This window comes from Meriones unguiculatus, chromosome X (assembly GCF_030254825.1).
Source record: "Meriones unguiculatus strain TT.TT164.6M chromosome X, Bangor_MerUng_6.1, whole genome shotgun sequence".
NCBI lineage: Eukaryota > Metazoa > Chordata > Mammalia > Rodentia > Muridae > Meriones > Meriones unguiculatus.
Genome location: NC_083369.1, coordinates 142758187 through 142775604, shown reverse-complemented (window position 1 = coordinate 142775604; position 17418 = coordinate 142758187). Strand labels below are relative to the sequence as shown.

Sequence of the window (17418 nt, the reverse complement as noted above, 5' to 3'; positions counted from 1 at the left end):
AGTTACATTTTATTAACTCTGTATCCCAGCTGTGTCCCGATCCCTCATTCCCTCCCAGTCCCTCCCTCTTTCCCTCATCTCCACCGTGCCCCTTTCCAAGTCCACTGATGGGGGGGACCTCCTCCCCATTCATCTGATCAACATTATCTTAAATGGAGAGAAAAATCACAATCCCATTGAAATTAGTAATGAGACAAGTCTGTCTACTATTCCCATTCAATTTCAATACAGTGCTAACAGCACTAGCCTGAGCAATAATGCAAGAGAAGGAAATTAAAGATATATATACAGAAAAAAAGTGATACTGTTTCTATTTTTAGATGATCTGATATACATAAGAGATACCAGAATTCCTCCAGAAAATTCTGGAAACAGTACTCAGCAAAGTGGAAAGGTGCAAAATCAACATAAAAATCCGAACACTTTCTATATATCAACAATAAACATAATGAAGAGGAGACCCAGAATACTCCCATTTACAATAGAATCAAAGATAATAAAATATGTTGTATAAACCTAACAAAGAAGGTGAAAGATCTCTATAGTGAAAAATTCAAATCTCTGAAGAGATTGGAAAAGATACTAAAAAAATTAAAAGACATACATATTCATGAATCAGTAAAATTAATATTTTGAAAATAACCATCTCACCAAAAGCAATTTACAGATTCAGTTCACTACCAATCAAAACAGCCACAACATCCTTCACAGATTTAGAAAAAAAAATCATTCTAAAATTCTTATGGAACTAGAATTGATACTCAATAGCCAAAGCAATCCAAAGCAAAAAGAATACTGGAAATATTGCGATTGCAGACTTCAGATTATGTCTCCAATAATGTCAGGAGCTACAGCAATATCATTGTCTCACCAAGATGATGACCTAAACATGAGCTGAAAGACAACACTAACAAATATGCCAAGGTGAAGAAGGGAAAGCCTACAAGGCTTCAACTTTACACAACAAGCTAAAAGCACATAATGAATGCTGAAAGTGGGAGAAACAGTCTTGCCCAGGAAAAAGCATACCAATTTATTGTCCAGTATCAAATAGTCATCCCTGAAAATATACATATAAGTAACATGATACAGATAGAGCTGGTTATATTTAGAAATATATGTACATATAGATATGCATATGATAACAGCTAATGAAAAAAGAGGCCATGAATTTGAAAGAGAGCAAGGAAGGAAGTGGTGTCTGAAAAAATTTGGAGCGAAGGGAGAAGTGTTATCATAATATAATAATCACAGAAATAAAAAAGCAGTAAAATATAAAAACAACATTGTACCAGCATCAAAACAGACATGTAGACAAACAGAATGCCCAAACATAAGCATAGATAACTTCAGTCACTTAATATTTGATAAAGATGCCAAAAACGTTTGCTGAAAAAGAGTAAGTATCTTCAACAACACTGGGAAAACATGGTTTTCACATTGTAAAAGAACAAAATAAGGCACCTATCACCTTGCAAAAATGTAAATTAATCAAACCCGAAACCTGAAACATTGAAGCAGCAGGAAGAAAACATAAGCAGTACCCTATATTATATTGATGTAGGAAAGGACTTTCTGAGTAGGATTCCATTGGCCCAGTAATTTTTTTCCATTTATTTATTAATTTAATCTCTTAACAGCCTGATTCCAGCCCCTCCCTCTTCTTTTCCCAGTCCCGTCCTCACACCTATAGTGGAAAACACTGTATAAGTAGTTACTTATGAAACATGGGAAAGAGTTTACCTGTCCAACCAAGCAAGAAGACTCTTGGCTGCTCCAATCAGATCCACAACCGAAGTTAGAAAGTCATTTGGTAATTTTCTGCTGGTCCTCCCATCGTAATGGCCACTCCTTCTCCTTCCTGTTATGAAGTTCTGTAGATTTTTGGCAGATGCATTCAACTTGTGAGAAAGGGTTTTCAGATTTTCTGTTTCTAAGCCATAATTCTGAATAATAAAATAGAAAAAAATACATGTAATGTCAGTATTTCCGTTATTCGTTAGAAAATTCACTGAGTACTTTCACATATGATGACAGTGGGACAATGTTTGAACTACAAATGAATAAGATAAGTTCCTGGCTTAGTGGAACCCACAGTCAAATGCGTGTTATAATAAAGATGTACTAGCTAGGTTTTTTTTCATGTTTTAATGCTTTCTTTGACCCAAATAATATTTTTTATTCTTCTCTCATATATTACATCCCACCATAGCCTCCTTTCCCTCTTTCCACTCCTTCTAGTCACCTCCTCTTATCTACCTCCACTCTCCTCCAGATCCACCCCCTTCCATTTCCCTTCAGAAAACAGCATGTTTCACATAGATATCAACCAAATATGTTATAACAAAATGTAATTAGGAAAGGTACAAACCCTTCTATCATGGCAGGATGAGGTAACCCAGTAGAGAAAAAGGGTCTCAGGAGCAGGCAAAAGAAACAGAGACACTCCCTCTTCCACTGTTAGGAGCTAGCTAGTTTTTGTCAACTTGACACAAGATAGTCATCTGAGAGGAGGAAGCTTCAATTGAGAAAATGCCTCCATAAGATTTGTCTCTCCGCAGAGAAGCCTGTAGGGCATCTTATTGATTAGTGATTGATATGGGAAAAATCTAGCCTGTTGTGAGTGGTGCTACCCCTGTGCTCGTGGTTCTGGGTGTTATAAGAAAGTAGGCTAAGCAGGCCACGAAGAACAAGCCAGTTCTTCATGAACAGAGCCTTATAGCTTGAAAGAGTTGATGAACCTCCAAAACATATATATCTTATTTTTCTTTGGAATAACATTGTACATATAATATATATGATGCACACTGAATATTGTTCAAGAATGGAAAAAAATGACTAAATAAATCCTTGATTTTTTGGGTAGCTACAATAATTATTCCCCATATTTTTAACTTCAAAACAAGAGAGAAAACCACTATACTTGAAAGAAACAAAAGACATTTTACAATTTTTCTGTCTTCTTTACACTAGGAACAGAAATGAGTCAAATACTGTTCTTTAAAGTTAGAGAAGTCACAGTTCTCTAGAAGTTTCATTCAGTAAGATATTAATTTAATGCCCTGTACATGCTAAGTATTGCACAGAAAATTAAAGAAAATGCTACTAATTAGACAAGAGCATCTTCCTTGGAAGAGTCAACTAGACAACTATAGAAACTAAGTAAAAAATATAAGGCAGAATATGTATGTGACCTTTTTCTTATCATATATGATCATATAATACAAAGTAAACCAATATTTTCATTTTCCCGTGAGCACTCTATGTTCTTTCATACTTGTTTTTACACATGACATTTCTCCTTTACAAATAACTTCTTTTTAAAAACAGATCCACTATATTAGTTAATTTTTAGTTTTAAAATTTTGTTTTTATTTTATGTGATGTGTATGAGTATATTGCCTGCCTGCATGTATTTCCGTGTACCAAATAGGAGCAAGACCTATAGAAGTCAGAAGAGGTTTTCAGATCCCCTAGCATTGGAATTACAGAAGATCGTGACATGTCACTTGTTGGAATCATACTCTTAATCCATGTCTCCAGCACCCAAGTAATCTTTTTTATCTCAGAAAATATCTTCCCAACCAGAAAGAACAATGCAAATGTCACCTACATGTTCTACACCTCTAGCTGTGTTTCTCAGTATCATTTTTAAATCTCTGTTGTCTTTACCAACTTTTTTCTTCCTTAATGGGTCTTGGGGTTAAAGACCATGCATTTTTCATCTTTGCGTTTCTACCAGAAGCGTGTGTAGACATGAATATATATTTGTTGGAAGAAGATATAAATAGAGGAAAAGTGGTGAGGCTAGCATAAACCAGAGAGATAAGACAAAGATTCCTGTTCCTAATAGTGAATTCCTAGTCTATTCAGCTCAATTTATTGATGAGGGTGCTTACCTCCCAAATTGAAAATGGCAGTGTAAGTACATTAGCATGCTTTGCTCATATGTTTTCTTTATATTCACTGGAGAGCATCTGTTGAATTCATTAGACAATGTCTATACTTATAACTAGCTAGTATATAGCCATTTGGGAAGGATAAAAAGGAAATTAAATATCTTCGGTATGTTACCAAATGACTGTTGAGCAAATAGAGAAAAATGAATAAATTTTATGTTTTGACATTTTTTTCTGTGCCATCTTCCAGAGGAGCGTAACCACATGATGAAGTATTCAAATTATGTAACAATAAGATCCTGAAGCTTGAGCTGTAGAGGTAAAAAAGCTTAGCATACTAAAAAAATTAGCAAGGCTCTATGGCTCAATTTTATAAGCAGCCTATACATAACCTCTGATACTGTTTTGTAAAGTAAGGTTAGGAAGAAACCTTATAAATGACCCAAATTCCAAAGTCTACATATCTAGATGAAGTCCACATAACCTTGTTAATCATGCCATCTTTCCATAATCCAAGTGACAGTTCATGTATCAGTCATATATGAGGAGCCACCACTACCATAGACAGACAGACAGACAGACAGACAGATAGATAGATAGATAGATAGATAGATAGATAGATAGATAGATAATTACCTCTCTACAACCTACCTCAACTTCTACAATAATTTCAGGGCTCTCTGGACATGAATTTGGAATTAGTGTGCTAAAACCCTAGGACCTTTCCTTATCAATAGTACAGTCTTTTGCTTTAGGCACAACTGCTTTAACCTGATTCAGAGTTTAAGTAAATATTCTGGTCTCAATCAATCAATCAATCAATCGATCAATCAATGTGTGTGTGTGACAGAGAAAGAGAAAGAGTTTATGGGTTATTTTTTATCTATGTGGGATATCATTATTTTACTCACTCTACCTACTATCATATTTCATATTGATTACGTAATATGTGTCCATATAGCTTAAATAAAAAGTTATTGTCTTTTATGTATTCCTATAATATTTGCCACATATTCTATATTTTGGTCATTTCGATATTGATTATTTACTTGCCATTCTCCTCAAATATGTTTTGCAAAGAACAAAAAATTAAGTCTTATTCACAGTTGAAACGGTACTAAGTATATAAATTGATGCTTCCATTGAACTGTGTTTAATTATCTACTTGATTTTATGAGTCATCATCTCAATAGTTACTCTTTATTGAGGTTATACTGAATATAGACAGTAATTTAGGCATAACACAAACATAATTCCTTATGTTTCAGACCACTACATGAAGGCAGTAGTCATTTGGGCTTTAAGCAAACTATGGCTATGGTGAAATGATTTTTTTACAAGTTATCAGTAACTGGCTAAGCTGATATTCAAATTCAGGTTATAACATTACATAGATCTCATTTTTATCTCTGCAATTCCCTTCTCTTACAAATAATCGTAAGAATTTAAAACCATTCAGGTTAGTTTTACTGTACTTAATCTGGAAAAAATCTATGACTATATCCAAAATCAGAGTATCTAACATGTTACCACAAGCTTAGAGGAGGCTTATTTTGACATTGACTTTTCTTGATTTATTATTCATTGTTTGTTAACTAAAGAAAGTAACCATATGATGTACAATAGTTTATTTTCATTGAATATGTGTGAAAAAACAATCTGAATAATTTTGTTTTAAAGCTTTGTAAAAACAAGATTACTTAATATTTCAAATTTTAGAAGTGGATTTAACAACTAATTACGTATAACTGTGTATAAAAAGCACCACTGTTAAATTTTCCCTTGATTGAGATCTGGCTCTGCCCCTTGCTTTCTGAGGCATTGGATGAGCTAGCAGAGGCAGGACTGGAGAGCTTGCCCCAGGGTGGTATGGGTATGGGAGAACTGGCAGGCTGATCAGCTCAGGTACTTCTCAGGCCCAGACCCAGGCCTTTGAGTTGGATCAACCCAACATCTACCACATCAATCAATTGCTGGTGCATATGAAGGGGCTGGTTCTACAGATCCAAAATTACAGGAGCTCCATGACACAGGGCAACAACAGAATATCCAAGAAGAATCCCAGTGAGGTTACAGTATTGACGGTGTAGCAAAAGCCAGAGGTCTGGAACCAGACAAGTGGCTCATTGCAATGAGCATTTACAAGCAAAGAAGTGTGGTCAAAAAAGTATAGTGTGGAACACACTGTCACATACTACAGCTTCCACAGGAGATTTTTTTTTTCCTTTGGTGGGGGAGATTGCAAGGGTAGAGGACAGGTGCAAGGGGGTGCATGATGTGAAATTAACAAAGAGCCAATAAAAAGTTTTTAAAAATCTCTTGGCTAAGCTCCAACTTGTTTTTCACATGGTGAAACATTGTATTACTACTTGACTTTTAAGCCTCTTTGTCATTTAGCTCCAATTTAACAAATTTACAGAAGGATACAAATTTTCCCTACCTGTAACTAGATTATAAAAATGAAGAGAGAAAGAAAAGACAAATAAGTGGATTGTGAAGGAGAAACATTAGGGTTTCCTTTCCAATTTTAACCCTTACCAGTGCACACAAAAGGTCAACTGCCTCCAAAATCAGCTCCTGATGGCCAATACGGCTGACTCCCAGATCTTCTAGCTCCTGATGTGTAATGCGTAGCAGCTGGTCTCCACTTATCTTCTCCCTCTCAAAGTTCTTAATATACTGCTGCAAACAGTCATCAAGTCCTACAAAATAAAATTAGAAAGGACAGAATAGAAAAATAAAAAGTTGATATAAACCAATCAATGGACAGAAGGAAAGCAAGCAATAACTCCTAATATGCCAAAATGAAAATCCATTTTGTCTTTGGACTATCAAATCATTCGCTTCTTCTCAATCTATATGTGGGCTATAACAAAAATAATTACATTCTTCATTGTTAGGTTTATATTTCTATTCAAACTTTCCCAGTTATTATTGACAACCTTTATCTCTCTTCTAAGTTTTGCTTTCCTACAAATATCCAGAATAACAAATGTAAACAGGTTCCCCCACATATGCATCACACCTTTTCTCTCTTTAACACCATTTCAGAAGGAGGGATCTCATTCTTTCTACACAGCCAAATGAGTCTTTTTCCTGTACTCTAAATTTCTGTCTTCTATCACCATAGGACTACTTCAACAATTTTAAAACTAAATACTGTTTCAACCAATTTTGATTCTTTGACTCCTTTTATAGTTAAAACTCTGCCATCATAAAAATGAAAAGAAACACTTTGATTTCCTTCATTCTGTGTTCTCTGCCATTCTTTTTAAGCCTAAGCACCTTTCCTTTCTTTTCTTTCCTTTTTTTTTCTCTTTAAGCTGCAATGAATTCCCTAATCCATTATCCTTTGGATTTAACTCAAGTTCAGAAGTATATAATCACATTGCATTTCATGCTCTTAAAAATATTTTTTTCAAGATTACCCATGGCAATTAATAAGTGATTGTTCAGGCTACAGGTTCCATTAAGTTCAATCATCTATAAAGTGAACTGGCACAAATGGCAAATTGAAATAACATGATTAGGTCTCTAGAATTTTAGGTGAAGATTATCAAGAAAATGAAACAACACAATTACTGATTATATCAAAAAGGGAAATAAGATTCCATATTGGGCTATAGTTTAACAAAAATTATTAGGGAGTAAAAATCATAAGCAAGTAGGGAGAAAAGAGAAGTGGTTAAAACATGTATCCCAAATGAAAAAAGTCCTATAACAGAGATGCACAGCCCCAAGAGAAAAACATATTCCTAAAAGCAATCTGGTTCCTGACAACATATCATTATCTTCATGTTGCTGTGTCAAATGAAATAATTCTATATCTTATCATTATGCACAAAGCAGTGGATAATGAAAGAAAAATAGTAGTGAAGGACCAGAAACTAACTGTAAATTTAAAGAAAGTTTGAGAATATGTTAAGAGAATATCTCATGTTGCTTGTGATTTCTCTTCATGAGTGTTGTCTTCATGGTGATGAAATTAAGAAAACATTGAGTGAGTTAAAGAGTGTTCAAAGCAGACTATAAAAGAGGAGAGCAGGAAGTGGATACCTGGAAAATATGGGCCTGTTTGATGTTAGATGCTTGAGAATATTTATATTTTGAAAAGATCCATTTATCTCTATTGAAATAGAGGGAAAAAAGAGAAATAGAGCAAATAAGGAGAAGACAAGTGAAAACGCAGATAGAATATGACTAAGATGGGAGACTCCCACCTAAACACTTTAAGACTACTGTATCAAGGTATCTAAAGTTTCATTGGAAATTTGTAAAGCAAAAAAGCCAGTACAGTGATACTATTTATTACAAATGTATGCTAAGTACCTTAAGACTCTGTACTAAATAATGTGTGACAGTGTGACAAAGCACAATAGGATTTTTATTTGAAAAAGAAAATATTCCTAACAGCAACAAGGGAAAGATGAAGAAACTAGGTGTCACACACACACCAATGAATGCTAGTGATAGAAAAGTAAACACAGCAGACCTTAGGAAATGTATTTATTGAAAGGCCTAGATAGGTATGCAAAGTGATTATTACAATTTGATGTATTAAGAAAGTTAGTGAAGGCAGCAAAAATAAAAAAAAAAAAAGACCGAATGTTCTGGGGAAAGTATATAGGGTCAAAGATGTAATAGGCCAGAATACATGAAAGACAGCAACAACAACAACAAAACAAAACAAAACAAACAAAACAAAAACCGCATATAAGAATGAGAACAAAAAATGGTTCAGAGAGGAACCAATAACAAGTGGGTTATTGGTGACCAGACAAGTATTAAACCCAACACAGCATTCTATTCATATAAGAAATGAAACTATGTTGTACTTGGCAATTATATCATCACTGATTTTAGCCAAAAGTATATTAAAACAATAAAAATGGAAGGCAAATAGTGAGGGAGGCTGTGGAGTAGCTTAGAAATGAAAAGGCAAAGAGCTTGCATATATAATATTTATTCAGGAAATTGTATGATATTGGTAAGGATGAAGAGTAGAAGAGAAAATATCAAATAAGGTCAAAGCGACTATTTCTATATAAATTTTAAAGCTTAAGAAATTAAAAGAGCAATATTAAGTAACTGTCTAAGTATACATAGTGAGTAAATGACCAGAAAATCAGTATAAAAACTGACCCCACAAGACTTGAAGTTGTAGTTATTCTGACTATATCAGACCACCTAAAGACTAAAACCCAATCAACCAAGGAAACAACAAAAAACTTCCAACAATTAATAGGATTACATTCTTGCAGAAAGGTAGCATAGTGTGGAGAGAAACTATAGTTATTTATTAGAGAAAAAATAACATTCATTCACTGGGGATACAAAGTGAATAAATTGTAATAAATGAATAAAATAAAATAAAAAATCTACAGAAGACTAAATTTCATGCTGGCATACTTTCAGATAATGAGAAAAATGTAAAATATCTGAAAGACACCCATTCTAAAGCTGCATTCAAATGAATGAGTGAAAAAATATTGTCATTAGTCTTTAGATAAAACTGAAGCCAATACAATACATGCTGATTTGGCAAGCACTTTTTTATTTACTATGTTTTTTAATTAACATATATTTATTCATTTTGTAACCCAGCTGTAGCACCTCCGTCATCCACTGCTTATCTCATCCTTCCTGCCTCTTCTCTTCCCAGCCCCTCATCCAGTCCACTGATAGGGGAGATCCTCCTCCCCTTCCATCTGACCCTAGCCTATCAGGTCTCATCGGGACTGGCTGCATTGTCTTCCTCTGTGGCCTGGTAAGGCTGCTGTCCCCTCCCCCTCAGGGGAAAGTGATCAAAGAGCCAGCCACTGTGTTGAAGTCAGAGAAGGAGCAGGTTCCACTTACTTGGGAGCCCACTTGGACAATGAGATGCCAATGGGCATCCATGCATTGTCCTTGGTTGGAATATCAGTCTCTGAAAAGACCACTGTGCCCAGATTTCTTGGTTCTTTTGTTCTCCTTGTGGAGTTCCTGTCCTCTCCAGGTCTTTTTATCTCCTCCTTCTTTCATAAAATTCCCTGTACTCTGCCCAAAGTTTGGCTATGATTCTCAGCATCTGATTCAACACCCTGCTCAGTAGAGTCTTTCAGAGGCCCTTCGTGGTAGGTTCCTATCCTGTTCCCTGTTTTTTCCCTCTTCTGATGTCCATCCCTTTTGTCTTTCTGAATGAGGATTGAGCATCTTATCCAGGGTACTCTGCCTTGCTTAGTTTCTTTAAGTGTACAGATTTTAGTGTGATTATCCTATATTATATGTCTAATATCTACTTATAAGCGAGTATATACCATGTGTTTCTTTCTGCTTTTGGGATACCTCACTCAGGATATCTTTTCTAGTTCCCACCATTTGCCTGCAAATTTCATGATTTCCTTGTTTTTAATTGCTGAGTAGTATTCCATTGAGTAAATGTACCACAATTTCTTTATCCAATCCTGTGTTGAGGGACATCTGGGTTGTTTCCAGATTCTGGCTATTATTAATAAAGCTGCTACAAACATGGTTAAACAAATGTCCTTGTTGTATACTTGAGCATCTTTTGGATATATGCCTAGGAGTGGTATAGCTGTATCTTGAGGTAGCACTATTCTTAATTGTCTGAGAAAGCACCAGATAGATTTCCGAAGTAGTTGTAGAAGTTTACAGACCCACCAACAATGCAGAAAAGTTCCCCTTTCTCCATATCCTCTCCAGCATGTGATGTCACTGGGCAGTGTGCAGGGAATCTTATGAAAGAAGGGGAAGATGAAAGACCTGGAGGAGACAGGAGCTCCACAAGGAAAACAACACAACAAAAAAAATCTGTGCCCAGGGGTCTTTTCTGAGACTGGTACGCCAACCAAGGTCCATGCATGGAGATAACCTAGAACCCCTGCACAGATGTAGCCCATGGCAGTTCAGTATCCAAATGAGCTCCTACTAAGGGGTGCACGGGCTGTCTCTGACATGAATTCAGTGGCTGGCTCTTTGATCACCTCCCCCTGAGGGGGGAGCAGCCTTACCAGGCCACAGAGTAAGATGATGCAGCCAGCCTTAATGAGACCTGATAGGTTAGGGTCAGATAGAAGGGGAGAAAGTCCTCTCCTCTCAGGGTGCTAGGGAAAGGACATGGGGGAAAAGAGGGAGTATTGTGGGACTAGAAGGAGATGAGGGAGGGGGCTACAGTGGGGATACAAAGTGCATAAATTGTAATAAATAACCAAGTTACATAAAAAATGCAGTTTCCTGTTTTTATGTAAGCATTATTAATATCCATTATCAAAATTATTTTCATTTGCAGAATTGAAATTTTGTAGCCATTGTACTATTCATAATAGTCTGTTTCCTCAGCTTCTTACAATTACCACTGTACTTTGTTTCTATGAATTTTACAGTTCTAGATACCTCAACTATGTATATCTTATGTCACTTAGTATAATATCTTCAAGGTTCACCTTTTTTTTTTTTTTGGTTTTTTGAGACAGGGTTTCTCTGTGTAGACTTGGCTGTCCTGGAGTTGCTTTGTAGACCAGGCTGGCCTCATACTCATGAACATCCACCTGACTCTTCCTCCTGGTCACTGGGATTAAAAACGTGAACCCCCACTCTGGTCTTTTTCATCCATATTGTATAACTACTCCTTTTAAAAAATGTTTGCATTAAAAAAGTTTTCTTTATACCTGGATATACTTGGGTTGCCTTAGAAATATTTTCTCCTTGGGTGGGTACCCCTTTTTCCATATTAATAGTATCCTTGCTACACAAAAAAAATCTCTAATTTTGATGATGTGGATATTGTGTTTTTCTTTTGTTACTTGTGATTTATATGCTCCACATTAAAAAAATAAACTAAAAATGATATTTTTCTTTGAAGTAAGCATGCAAATAAGAGTTTTTATTTGATGTTTTCATTATCTTTTTTAATTTTCTTAAAAATTATTATTATTATTATTATTATTATTATTATCATTATTATTTATTAAAATTTTCTTGGGCCCAGAGTTGTTTTGATTTGATCTCCATGATCATTAAGGATGTTGAGCATTTCTTTAAGTGTTTCTCTGCCATTCTATATTCCTATGTTGAAAATTCTCTCCTTAACTCTGTACCCCATTTTTAATTGCATTATTTGGTTTGTTGGTGTCTAATTTCTTGAGTTATTTACATATGCTTGATATTAGTCCTCTGTCAGATATAGGGTTGGTGAAGATCCTTTCCCAATCTGTAGGCTGTCATTTTGTTTTGATGACAGTATCCTTTATTTTAAGAAGCTTTTCGGTTTCATGAGGTCCCATTTATTGATTGTTGCTCTTAGAGCCTGTGCTGTTGGTGTTCTGTTCAGGAAGTTGTCTCCTGTGCCAATGAGATCAAGACTCTTCCTCAATTTTTTATAACAGATTTAGTGAGTCTGGTTTTATGTTGAGGTCTTTGATCCACTTGGACTTTACTTTAGTTCAGGGTGATAAATATTGGTCTTTTTGCATTTTTATCCATGTAGACATCCAGTCAGACTAGCACCATTTGTTGAGGATGCTATCCTTTTTCCATTGTATGGATTTGGCACATACCTAAACATAGTAAAGGTAATATACAACCTTGTATCCCTGATCTCTCCAAAACTTTAAACATGAACAGTTGTTGGACTTTGTCAAATGCCTTTTCTGCATCTAAGGAGATGATCATGTGTTGTTTTTTTTTTTTTATTTCTTTCAGTTTGTTTATAATGCAGAGTACATTAGTGTATTTACATATATTGAACCAACCTGCATCCCAGGAATGAAGCCTATTTGATCATGGTGGATGCCGTTTTCTTAGATTCAGTTTGTCATAAAATTAAATGAGAAAATGTTAGCAAAGTATTTAAATTAGTGCTTTGTAGACTATTAAACACACACAAAATATAAAGAAAGTAATATTCTTCCTCAACATTAGCTCTCTGAAGTATAAGAAAGTTACTAAAAACAAAGCACATTTTTTTTCTAGAATAAATTAGGACAGAGTAATTGGGTACAGGCCTAGAAGAAATTTGTCCTGTTTTTATTTTATTTTATTTGGTTTTCTTGAAGATTCATTAAAAAAAAAGAATTATATATTAGTTGTTAGAGAGCAACTATGTTTATGCAGAAGGGTAACTGAATAATGGCATTGATTAAAATAAAGAAGTGTTTGCCAAATCAGCTCATATTGTATTGGTTTCAGTGTTATCTAAAGACTAATGACAAAGTTTTTCAATTCATTCATTTGAATAGAGCTTTAGAATGTGTGTCTTTCAGATACTTTACATTTTTTTTCATTTTCTGAAAGCATGCCAGCATGAAGTTTAGTCCTCCATAGTTATTTATTTTATTTATTTATTACAATTTATTCACTTTGTATCCCCAGTGAGTGAATGTTATTTGTCTCAAATAAAAACAAAAACATACAATGGAAAAAAGACATCATCTTCAACAAACGGTGCAGGTCTAACTGGATGTCTATATGCAGGAAAATGCAAATAGATCCATACTTATCACTCTGCACAAAACTGAAGTCCAAGTGGATCAAAGACCTCAACATAACACTAGACACACTAAACCTGTTAGAATAAAAAGTGGGGAAAAGCCTGGAACTCATTGGCACAGAAGACAACTTCCTGAACAGAACACCAACAGCACAGGCTTTAAGAGCAACAATCAATAACTGGGACCTCATGAAAATGAAAAGCTTCTGTAAGTGAAAGGACAATGTCATCAGAACAAAACAACACCCTACAGACTGGCAAAGGATCTTCACCAGCCCTATAACTGACAGAGGGTTAATATCCAGAATCTAAAAGGAATTCAAGAAGTTAAAAAGGAAAAAAATCAAGTAATCCAATTAAAAAATGGGGTACAGAGCTAAACAGAGAATTCTCAATAGAGGATTATTGAATGGCAGAGAAACGCTTAAAGGAATGTTCAGCATCCTTAGTCATTAGGGTGATGCAAATCAAAACAACCTTGAGATTTCGCCTTACACCCATCAGCATGATTAAAATAAAAAACCCAAGTGACAATACATGTTGGGGAGAATGTGGAGAAGGGGAACCCTCCTCCATTGTTGTTGGGAAGGTTAACTTGTACAACTACTTTGGAAATAAATCTGGAGCTTTCTCAGACAAATAGGAATAGTGCTACCTCAAGATCCAATTATACCACTCCTAGGCAGATAATCAAAAGATGTTCAAGTATGCAAGAAGGACATTTGCTTAACCATGTTTGTAACAGCTTTATTAATAATAACCAGAACCTGGTAACAACCCAGATGTCCCTCAGCACAGGAATGGATAAAGAAATTGTGGTGCATTTACACAATGGAATATTACTCAGCCATTAAAAACAAGGAAATCATGAAATTTGCAGGCAAATGGTGGGAACTAGAAAAGATCATCCTGAGTGAGGTATCCCAGAAGCAGAAAGACACACATGGGATATACTCACTCATAAGTGGATATTAGGCATATGTGAGGTATAAATGCTTAAATGTCTAAGAAAATGTTTTAAGGTTGGTAAATACAAATTATAAAGGTTATAAGGTCTAAGGTGATCTAAGGTATCCTAAATAGGTAAAAATGCTTAAAGTTCCTCCTGTTGCTATGCTACTGTTATATTGACTGTCCAGAACTTAGACCTGTATCAATAGAGCTCTCATTTATTAATCTAACTCTAATACAAAAACTTTCCACTATACAACCCACTATCGTGGTTCCAAGCTCAAGATTTTAAATCTCCATAATGTATCCTTATACTAAAAATTAAGATCAAGTGAGCTTTTGTCCCTTCTACACGAAAGGCTTGTGCCTTTTCAGTGCTCACCTTAAAGCATGCTTGTGCTGTTAACACAAATGTGTGTGTCCACTGCCGTTTCTACAATGTATATGTCAGTGCAGATTACAATTGTGATGCTAACATGTCTAAAGTTTTATCTCTTTAATAAAACTTAAAAGTAAGTCTTTTAAACTGCAGGAAATCCACCTGAATCCACCTCTCAGTTCAATTGGGCTCCAGATAAGTACTGCAATTATTGCCTATCTCAGAAGGTGGGATTTCTCCCCTTTCCCTGCTTTTGGGACTTTCTTTTCCTGGCTACCAGGTTGCTATCTACTGCATGCAACATGGGCTGGATTGGTGAGTTCTCCTCATTGACCAGCCACTGGACTGGTGAATTCACCTCAGTTATCACCATAAAATGCCTCTTGAAAGCTTGAAGCTTGACTGTTCGACGTGCAGCAACTCCCACTATCTTTTGAGATGAAGGGAACCCCCTTCATCCATAGTCTTCACTGGCTATGGTTGATCCTCTACCGGACCTCTATTTAGAGCCTCTTTTTTTTCCTTGGGAGAGCCTCCCACACGCGTACAGTCTTTTCTCCTCCCTCCTCTCGCTCACACAGGAAAATCTTAGTGCTAGGTGGACTGTGCTCTCTCAGGCAACTGTGCCCCTGGTCTCTGGCCAAAAGCTGATGAGCTATTGGACCAGGTAGGACCATCTTTACTGAATCATACATTGCCTTTTGGATGCCTCTGGAAGGTCACTGGTTTCTCTGCCTCCCAATGAGAAATGCCCAGATGCCCGTTCTTCCAGATTCTCCTCTGGGATATCTTCTGGAGAATTTCAGGTTTCTACACCTAGGCCTGCTAGCACTAGGGCCTCTAAGTTTACACACTTCTGTAACCAGACCTCGCCTCAATGACAGATACAGAACAAAGTCTTTTTAATTACTGCCAGTGTTTGGATAAATGAAAGTCTTCCCAGGTAAATGGAGGTTCCCATGTTCAAGTCTCATTGATCCAAACTTTCCTCCTATGTTTACTCTCCCAAAAGTTTTCAATGTATACCTAAAGGATTTTCTCCATAATCTACTTACTTTATCTTTTGCCTATATATGTTTTGCATATATATATATGTTTTGCATATATATATGTTTTGCATATATATATATATATATATATATATATGTTTCAGTGTCCTGCCAGATACAGATGTTTCCTACATCCACAACAGCACCAAAGCAACTACCACAAGTATTCAACTCTGACCTCACAGACTGCCATCAAGCTGGACCTGCACCTTCCCTCCCAGCCATGGATGTTCTTGCAGACCCTGGAGAGCATCAGATCAGCCTATTCTTCCTGGACTTGGCCAGCATTTCAGCCTTTTGACCTCCCTACACCTCCCCCCAGTGTCAGCAGAAAGTAGCCAGAAGAGAATCTATGCCTGTTATTCACTTATTAACAAAAGGCTGAAATGGCGTGCTTCAGGACCAGGACAGGCAGCTGCAGGTTCTCCCAGCATTCCTCAGTTCCTACCTATTGCCTTGCATGGCTTGAAACTCTCTACTGACAACCCTCTACCCTAAATTTTCCAGGGCAGAGGCTTTCTCTACCCTTCTCGATGATGTAATCTGGCCATTTTGTTGGTATTATTTCTTCTCTCTCTCTTAACCCCTTGCATGACAACCATGAACCTAAATTTATATACTTTAACTTAGCAGCCCAAGTTCTTCATTTTTTAATTATAGAAAAAGGGAGGAATGTTAGGATTTTGGAACCAAACCTGCTTCTGGGTTGCCTAGTAACCTATGATGTCATCATGTGTTCCAGCCAGGTGGCCACATCTGGAAGGCGTGGTTACCTTGCTCCTTAAAGGGACAAGCTGGCCATGTGGTCCCTCTCTTGGTCCTTTCTCTCTTGGTCTCTCTTGCTCCTGGCCTCTCCTCTCTTGGCCCCATGTGGAAAAGATTGTTACAGAATGCTATGTACTGGAAATATTTTAAAAGTTATTATTTAATTAACAACTTCATCACTGGAGAGATATCTTAGTAGTTAAGAGCATCGGCTACTCTCCCAGAGGACCCAGGTTCAGTTCCCAGCAACAAATGATGGTTCACAACCATGTATAACTCTAGTTTTAGGGTACTTGATGTCATTTTCTAGCTTGTGCAGGTACCAGGCATACATTTGGTATGAAAGCAATCATGTAGGCAAAACACCCATATCCAGAAAAAAATAAAAATAAGCAAATTCACCCTTTGTTCTGACAAAAGAATATGGCTTAAGGGAAGTACATCAAGTATAAGAAAAATGGAACCTTATACACTGTAATCAATACAACAACCTATATTTTGACTGTCCTAATGGACAAGACAGGAAGGACACTACATACTCAGAAAGGAAAACCTCACCAAAACAATAGTGCAATGCTAAACATTTATGCATTAAACATAGGGCACCCAAGTTCATAAAAGAAAATACTACTAAAATCACATATTGATCCTCATACAGTGATAATGTCAATAATGTCTCTCTTGACAACAGACAGGTCTTCCAAAAAAATATACTAAACTGAGAAATGGTTGAGTTAAATAATGCCACAAATCAAATGACAAACATCTACCAAATATTTCATCCAATGCAAAAGAATATACATTCTTCTTAGAAGCTCTCGAAACTGGAATGTTCTTCAAAACTGACCATACAGTTAGACACAATCCAAGAACCAACACCCTCTATCC

The 17418-nt window shown here is 36.0% G+C and overlaps 1 protein-coding gene across 5 annotated transcripts in view; it reads right to left on the bottom strand.

Moving 5' to 3' along the window:
- Cnksr2 (connector enhancer of kinase suppressor of Ras 2) overlaps positions 1–17418 on the bottom strand; it is a 264629-nt gene that overhangs the window by 223350 nt on the left and 23861 nt on the right. For all 5 annotated transcript variants that reach the window (XM_060375308.1, XM_060375307.1, XM_060375310.1 and 2 more), the window contains exons 2-3: positions 6438–6601; positions 1744–1946 (exon numbers count right to left, since the gene is read on the bottom strand). In XM_060375308.1, the coding sequence (XP_060231291.1) occupies positions 1744–1946; positions 6438–6601 (367 nt within the window). The remainder of the gene's footprint in view (positions 1–1743; positions 1947–6437; positions 6602–17418) is intronic.